The following is a 9,024-nucleotide window of genomic DNA, read 5'->3' on the forward strand; positions in this document are numbered from 1 at the left end:
AGACTGAAGAGAAGAGGAGGAAGAAGAAAAAAAAGAAAAAAAAGCAAACCACACCAATGATGTAGTTTATTTTATGCCAATATAGTATAGTGCTGCATATTCTCTTTGGAATTTACTAACTGATTTTTTTTGCTATGGCCATTAAGAGTATGGAATTACAAATCTACAAGCAATGAAGTTCTGAAAAACTAGCAGAAAACTAGTACCATATATGGAGTTTCATGTGCTATCTGATTCCTTAACTAAAAGGACTTTTAAAAGAAAGGAAGTAATTTGCATAAAATTTACTTATTGGAACTTAAAAAAATACATTCATAATGATAGGTAATTACAATATAAAAAGACAAGAATAGATTCTTGACAGGGAAGTCATTCCAGAGAAATTAATTAAAATCTTGATATCAAATAGTTAATATTTGATATAAGATGTTTTTAAAATGAAGAAAAATAGCTATTTACAAAATTTTGGGTGATTTGAATGTACCAACTGTTAGTATCAAAATAATTTTTCCATTCTAATAGCATAAAGATTTCATTCTGAGACAGAAGTCAAAAGCAAAAGATAAATCATATTTCACAACATTGCCCAAATTTCTATTGTCACTGTCAAGTTTATTTCAGAGAAATGATACACTTAAATACCAAATCGTGCTGAAGTCTGCACACGTCTGGGTGTGCCAACGTCATACACTTGCTGGCGACGGGATGATTCTTCCCTTCGCTGCTTTTCTTCTGCTCGTGCCTTCAGTGTGTCCTGGGCTCTGTCCATCTCTGCTTCCATGGCAGCTTTGTGTGCAAGAGCCTGGCGCCGCTTCTCCATCCGAGACGCCCCACCTTCATTAATGCTGTAGAATTTACCTCCCACTTCAGCTAACCACCCTCCTTCCACTGCTGTGACACACTGCATGTACTCTTTACTTGTCATTACCAGTTCATGGTATACAATGTAATCAGGTGTGTATCCCATACCAAACAGAGCTGAGGTAGGGTGGAGGTGGCAAGGTGTTCCTGTACGAAGGTTAACATATTCACCAATCCCTTTTAGGCGGCAAGCCTGATGGAAGTATGCAGCACATATGCACTTTCGTACTAAGTCTTCATCCATACCACAACTAATTACCTTTAGCTTTTGCTGTTCCATAATATCATGTAACTGCTGTCTTACTTCTCTTACTTTTTTAAGAGCTTTAAAATGTAAGAAATGCTTATTACACCAATTCATGGAATATTTCTGCAGACGCCACTGTCTATATATATTCAAATAAGTCAGATGGTCAGACTCTGGTACCTGAAATTTTTCACGCATTGCATCAGCTTCCTCCTCCCTACCTTTGGGACGGTAGAAGAGTGCTGGTACAGACAACATGGAAACAATTGTTAAAATTTCTTCTGAGCAATGCATTTCTACACCTGCCAACAACATTTTTGAAAGTGCTGGATCAAGTGGAAACTCTACCATTGCTCTCCCTAACTTTGTTAGCATACCAGTATTATCCAAGGCACCTAGAGTCCACAACTGATACTGGGAATTAAGCAAGTTATCCTGAGGAGGAGGATCCATAAAATGAAATTTAAGTAGATCTTCTACACCAAGAGATTTCAGTAGAAGCACCACATTTGCCAGATTAGTACGCTGGATCTCTGGAACAGTAGTTGCCAACAGTTCATCTTTATACTGTCGTTCTGTGTACAAACGATAGCACATACCAGGACCAGTGCGCCCTGCTCTGCCCATTCTCTGGTTGGCATTGGCTTGTGACACTGGATAAACCTGAAGGCCATCCATACCTACCCTTGGATTAAAAACCTTCAGCTTGCAGTAACCTGAATCAACAACATATTTAATACCATCAACAGTAAGAGATGTTTCAGCAATGTTTGTAGCCACAACACATTTGCGCAGACCATCAGGTGCACGTTGGAAAATCTTTGCTTGGAGATCTGAAGGAAGCTGAGAATAGATGGGAAGAACAGCTAACTGGGGGGCATTATCAATTTCATCTAATTTCTCCACAATAAGTTCACAGGTGACCTCAATATCTTCCTGTCCTGGCATAAACACCAAGATATCTCCTTCCTCTGCTTGAAGATGAATTTGAAGAGCTTGTTTCACTGCTGCTTCTACATAATCCTCAACAACATTACGTGAAAAAAATACCTCAACAGGAAATGTTCTGCCAGGAATGGTAAACACTGGTACTTCACCAAAGAATGTGGCAAATTTTTGTGAATCCATAGTTGCAGATGTAACAATCAACTTCAAATCATGTCTACGAGCCACAACTTCACGCAACAAACCAAACAATACATCTGTGCTTAGAGAACGTTCATGAGCCTCATCCATAATAATTGCACTGTAATTATCTAAATCACTCTCACGCAATGACTCTCTGAGCAAAATTCCATCAGTCATGTATTTTATGATTGTCTTTTCACTTGTACAATCTTCAAAACGAATGGCATAACCAACTTCTTCTCCAAGGTGTGTACCCATTTCATCAGACACTCGCTTGGCTACTGACATTGCAGCCACACGCCTTGGCTGTGTACATCCAATCATGCCAAGTGTACTGTAACCATCCTCATGAAGGTATTGAGTCAACTGAGTCGTCTTCCCACTTCCTGTTTCACCAACAATGATAACAACTGAGTTCTCTCTAATAATTCGGAGTAGTTCTTCCCTTACTGCAAAGACTGGGAGAAACTGTCGCTGCTCTTTGATGGACTTCTTTTTGGCAAAGTCACTAGATGCTTCATTTGAGTTTTTCATGTGTTCTGCAAATTTCTGATCAGCTTTGTAATCAGTTTCTCCTTCTTCAATCTTTCTGTCATCTCTTTCATCTTCTTTTTTGACACCAATAAGATTTCCCAGCTGTGTACCCGCAAGTTCCCATTCTTTTTTAGCAGCTTTCCGACGTTCGCGTTGCTCTCTCCTGCTCTTGACAGCAGCAGAACCTTTCCTGGACACCTGTGCCATATCTGATGTAGAATCTTTAACTGGAATCACAGGCTCTGGTTGCTTAGTGAAAACTATACGTCCATCCAAGAATGGGGGCACAATGTTGTGCACCAAAATATGGACCCTGTTGGTAAATTCCTCCTCGAAATCCTCATCATAATCTATCTTTTGTACAACACCACTGGTCAACATCCTGTTTGTCTCCCACAATTCATTATCCTTATGAATTTGCCTCTGCTTTGCACTCATCTTTTTCTTGTTCTTTTCCAGTTTCTCATTTTTCTTCCTCTCATATTCCTGGGATACATCAGCAAATGGGTTATTTGTGTCATCATAACCTTGATCCATGTCATACCACTGTCTATCTAATCGTTTCTCTTCTTCTTCCCATCTCTCTCTCTCTTCTTCATCATCAAATTCTCTGTTCACCTTCCCATCTCTGTCACTCATCCAAGAATTGTACTTGTATGATGGTGTTGGAAGTGGAGTCTTATCACTGTCATGGAAGTCCTTCCTGCTGGGGGAATTTCTCTCTCGCATCGAGTGGCTTCCACTGCGGAAAGACCAGTCATTGTCTCTGGATCGATGTTGGGAAGAGGGAGTAGGAAGGTCCCAGGAAGAGGTCTTTGAAGGAGTAATGGAGTTATCTTCATCATCCCATGAAGAATGGGAAGGTGTATCTTTCACACCTGGAATCCTTGGTGTTTCTGGGGCATCAGAGAACCTTGGTGTCCTATTGGACCTCTCAGACCAGTCACCCATTCCTGATCTCTCAGAATAACCTGATCTTTCTGAACCATTTCCATAATCTCCTCTTCTCTCACTCCTGTCTCCTCGCTTACTTCGATCTTTGTAATATCTTTCACTTCTATCACCATATCTTTCACTTCTATCACCATATCTTTCACTTTTATCACCATATCTTTCCCTTCTTCCATCTCTGTAATAACTGTCTCTTCTATCTCTATCAAATTCTCTTTTTCTACTGTCCCTATATTTATCCCGGTCATCTCTGTCTCTATCTCTGTCGTTATCTCTTTCTTTTCTGTCTTTGGATGATGCACTGACATACCTGTCTTTGTGCTTTTTCTGTTTTTCCGTGAGTCGGTCTCTAACTTCACGGTTGACACCCCCAGTGTATGTCGGTGTCTCATCATACCTCGACCTGTACTCCCTTTGCTTTCCCTTGTCCTCTTTTCTTGACTCCTTTCCATGCTCCTCATCGCTGTCACTGCCATCATCACTGTCACTGGATGAATCCCTCTTCACCTTCCTCCGGCTACTCTCCTTGTCATTATCCTCTCGGATCTTCCTCTTCAGGGCAGCCAGTTTGTCCAGGCCAAGGATCGAGCCCCTGACAGGAGCACCTGGCTTTTTGAACACCGAGTCATTATCTTCTTCCTTCTTCACCTTCCTTACGATGAGGCCTCCAACACCTCCCGAGGAACCTTCCAGGATGTGTGACATCTCACCTGGGAAGTAAAACAGTATGAGATTAAACAAAAGCATAAAAGCCATCAGAGAGAGAGAGTAGAGAGAGAGAGAGAGAGAGAGAGAGAGAGAGAGAGAGAGAGAGAGAGAGAGAGAGAGAGAGAGGGAGAGAGAGAGAGAGAGAGAGAGAGAGAGAGAGAGAGAAGGAGAGAGAGGAGAGAGAGAGAGGAGGAGAGGAGAGAGAGAAGAGAGGAGAGAGGAGAGGGGAGAGAGAGGAGAGAGAGAGGAGAGAGAGAGAGAGAGAGAGAGAGAAGAGAGAGAAAGAGAGAGAGAGAGAGGGGGAGAGAGAGAGAGAGAGAGAGAAAGAGGAGAGAGAGAGAAGAGAGGAGAGAGAGAAGAGAGAGAGAGAGAGAGAGAGAGAGTAGAGAGAGAAGAGAGAGAGAGAGAGAGAGAGAGTAGAGGAGAGAGAGAGAGTAGAGAGAGCGAGAGAGAGGAGGAGGGAGAGAGGAGAGAGGGGAGATTTAGGGGGGAGAGAGGGAGGAGGAGGGGGAAGGGGAGAGAGAGAGAAATTTTAAGGGGGGGGAGAGAGGAGAGAGGGGAAAGGGGAGAGAGAGAGAGTAAAGAGAGAAGGAGGAGGGAAAAGGAGAGAGTAGAGGAAGGAGAGAGAGGGGAGAGAGGGGAAGAGAGAAGGGAGAGGAGAGAGGGGGGGGGAACGAGAGAAGGAAGAGGGAAGGAGGGAAGAAAAAGAGGGGGTAGAGAAGAGAGAAGATGATAGGGGCGTTAAAGCGAGAATTAGGGGGTTAGAGAAGTAGAAGTAATAGAATAGAGAGAGGGAAAATTAAAAGGTAGGAGAGAGAGATAGAGGAGAGTTAAAGAGGGAAAGAGGCGGAGAGGGAGGGGGAAAGGAGAGAGAGAGGTGAGGGGGAGAAAAGGGATGAGATGAAAGGGTTGCGAGGAGGAAGAGGGAAGAGAGGAGAGAGATAATATATAATAATAATATAATCATAATAATAAAATAATAAAATAATAATAATAATAATAAAATAAAATAGCAATACAGTAACAATAACAAAAACAACAACAACATGATAATAACAACAACATCAATAATAATAATAATCAATATTATAATTTTATCATTATGATTTCTGTGTGTAATACTAATTATCATTATTACTATTAAACCAATCATCATCATCATCATAATAATATTACTGCTGCTGCTGCACTACTACTATTAAATTTGCTAAGCATTCCATATGTTGTATGCTGTTGGTGAACTTACAAAAGAAGGTAAAATGATGGGAAAAAAAAACAAGTAGGAGAAGGATGAGCAAGAGAAGAAAGAGAAAGAGAAAGAAAGAAGATGAAGGATCAGAAGAATTCACACAGAAGGAAAGGGATAAAATCATAAACTATGCTTCTTTAACAGGTCCAGGTGGCTGGGACATGGCAACTAAGAGTTTTTCTTCTTCTTTTTCTTTACTCAATAATAAAATCTACAAAAATGGAACTAAACTTGACTAAAAATATTCATAATATTATAAGCCCTAGTAAAACAGACACAAGTTTAATATTAAAGGTATCTTCTTTATTTTTTTTTATGATATATCTTTCTACATCATATTCAGCTTCCAAGAATGCACTCTTTAAATTTTTAGGTTTAAAGACTGCCAGAATATATGTGGAAGTTTGTCAACCTTGGCCAGAATGCTTGAGATTGTCCCCATTAGGTTGGATTTGAGCTTATAGGGCTTCAATCACCCATCACAGAATGATTCAGGTGGACACAACAATTCAGTTGCAAAATGTAATCCAAAGGAAAATTCTATAATAACTATTGCTTTATAATGACTCCTGCCATCAAAAACTAATGTGGACCTAGCTTTAATTTTGCCATCTAAGAATCTTCCCATGAGTCATATTTTGCATATATATATATTCAGACTTCCCGGTATTTTCTAGAATCAACCTGCATCTTAAAAATTTGGCAACAATGAATCCCTCACGTCTAGTGGATTCAGTTAACCCAAAGCAACAACAACAATACTAAACCTGTTAATAGCTATATTTTCCTTGCTGCCCTAAGATTCTCCTTAAGGACAGCTGATGTATCTTCAACCCCCCACATGTAATGCAAAGTCTCCACCAAATTTGACCAGCAAGATAGAAACCAGACTTGTCAGTGTAACATGTCTTACAAGTGTTATCACAACTAAGCTGAAGCAGAGGCTCCATAAAGTAGATGTCCCTCTCCACACACTTGGTTCTGAGTTTCCAAATAGTTGCACTTTTAATTAACTCGGATCTAAATGCTTTACTGCCCACACGTAGCCCAAAATACAGGCATTAGGTTTACTTAAGCAGACACTTTCACAGGTGTGTGGCATGTAGGCCAACTGCACATAAACACTCAAAGCGGTGACATGACTCCATGCCTTCTACCCTTTACTATGATATTTTCTCTTTTTCTGTATAAGCATTTTTAATAGTGTCTATATCTGACATTTAACTGGTTTCATCCAGAAGATAATTGACTTTTCCTTGCACAGATTCCAGAATCTCTGTAGGTAGTCCGTAACACAGTGCAATAAGAATAACAATAAGCAACATTCTGATATTTGTGTCATAAAAAGAAAAAAAAAAGAAAAAAAAATCATATTCCATTTTCCGTGATACAGCCTGCACCGCAGGTCACAGTGGGCAGAATAGGATCCTGAGCATGGAAATAGTGTCCTTCTTGGAGCTGGCATTCTTCCAGTCATGGGTCACAAATGGGACATTCCACACTCATTTATTGATGGAAATAACGCAAAAGCCCCTTCCTAAATGCCCACAGAGTCTAATCCCCCTCCAAGATTTCGTGCACTCCTGGCGAGTCACTCCTGTCAACCTGGCCTTCAGTTGAGATTCCCACGAGGGCAAGTTCCTGTCATTCTAGCCCTCTTAGGCAAATTTTCCTGATGTGATGGTCACTTTATACAGATTGTAGGGGTACTGCTGACTACTACAGCTATATCTAATCAGCAGACACTGATTGAAGTCTACTGACACTAAAGGTGACTTTAGAAATTTACACTGTGAGAATATGTGCATTAAAGGTTTTTTGGTCTTCCTGAAACTGCATAAGCCATTGTAATGAGTCAACTACATACATCGCGAACTTTATGCTATAATTCCCAAACACCTATACCATACCTATTTAACTTTTTCGTGCTCGTCAATTTGTTGATTTCCTGATTACCGTGGATATACAAGTTTCAGAATGATTTTTTTTTTTACCTTGTTTCGTCAATAGATGCTAAAGAACCTACACACACACAAGACAAAATACAGACCTTCTGCTTTAATTGTAAGCGTTTTTAAATTCCAATGAATACGGCGAACTTCAGTATTTTTGTTGTTTGCTGAATATGAATAACTTGCTCAGTACTTTGGACTCCCGTGATTTCTTCAACTCTGCAATGAGTTTGTCCTTGTTTCCATATTCTGCAATGACACTCCTACCCAGGAACAGTGTTCTTTTCCTATCACTTGCTTATTTTGCAACTAAAGAAATGACAGCTTTGTTTTGAGATCATGCAACTTAAGAAAACGTTTCACATTTTTGCTGCTCATTTGTTTCGCTCGGATGTAAATAAAACCCGGCGAGGGAAACGAGAGCAAAGTTTTAGTGATAATGCTGTAACTATATATTAATGAAAGTGATTACGATTATTATCATGATAACTACGATAATGAAAATTATAATAATAACAAAATATCAGCAGTAATGATAATGATGACAGTAATAAAAATAATACTGTTGATAATAATGTCAACGGCCAGACTTATGATAGTAGCGTAGAATGGTATTATATGGCTAATCCTGACATAGTAAGACCCCTATACACCATAGAATTGGGTTTTCTAATGGTTGTATGGTAGATGGAATGGTAGTTCAGGGGAACTCCACATTCCATTGAAACTACAGAGTGTGATGTTTATCCTATGGTGTGGATAAGCCTTTATGGTTTTGCAGGGCACTATAGACACTTTGTCTCGGGGACATAGGGGTGATAATCTGTAGGCCTTGTAAACAAGGGCACCATTGTGCTCTGGGCTGGGTCAGGACAGTCAGGAGAGGCCAGGGCGCTGTCGTGGCACTTGTGCCACAGTTCAGTACTACCTGTCGTCGAACATGGACGTTCGCGAGGGTTTATCTTGGGTATATTACCGAAATTCCGGTTAAAATCGTACTGAATTCCGTGTGACCATACGAAGTAGACGAGACATGGGTCTACGCTCTTCGTATTCTCTAAGGGGAGAAATTGGACTCGTCAGGAGACGAGAGAACTCACTTGTATAAGTAAGTACACTATTAAATGTACAAAGTTATTTCATGTGTTTATAATAACCAATTTAGATAATACTGAAATAAGTGAAATATTCAAAAAGGGAAGTCACACGTAAAATTGGACGTATTATTCTTATAACAAGCACTGAGCCCGCTCCGGGGAGAGTGGATTAAAAATCTATTATCCAGTGCCCTGTACGCAGGAATATATTTGGGTTATATTCCACTTATTACCCACCTTACTCCAGGGAGTGTCAGGGGTGGTAAGAGAAGTATAACCTCAAATAGAGCACTAGGT

At 40.2% G+C, this 9,024-nt stretch overlaps 1 protein-coding gene across 1 annotated transcript; it reads right to left on the minus strand.

Moving 5' to 3' along the window:
• Positions 1-269: 269 nt before the first annotated feature.
• On the minus strand, positions 270-8,034 carry LOC119571196 (pre-mRNA-splicing factor ATP-dependent RNA helicase PRP16-like). The gene is made up of 2 exons (XM_037918614.1): positions 7,729-8,034; positions 270-4,431 (listed from the first exon to the last, which is right to left on the minus strand). The coding sequence occupies exon 2, from the start codon at positions 4,424-4,426 to the stop codon at positions 635-637; it is 3,792 nt and encodes a 1,263-aa protein (XP_037774542.1). The 5' UTR covers positions 4,427-4,431; positions 7,729-8,034; the 3' UTR covers positions 270-634.
• Positions 8,035-9,024: the final 990 nt, after the last annotated feature.

This window comes from Penaeus monodon, chromosome 4, assembly GCF_015228065.2.
Source record: "Penaeus monodon isolate SGIC_2016 chromosome 4, NSTDA_Pmon_1, whole genome shotgun sequence".
NCBI classification, from domain to species: domain Eukaryota; kingdom Metazoa; phylum Arthropoda; class Malacostraca; order Decapoda; family Penaeidae; genus Penaeus; species Penaeus monodon.

Bases quoted from the DNA above. Each gene is read 5' to 3' on its own strand.
- LOC119571196 (XM_037918614.1), bottom strand. From the start codon at position 4,426: ATGTCACACATCCTGGAAGGTTCCTCGGGAGGTGTTGGAGGCCTCATC.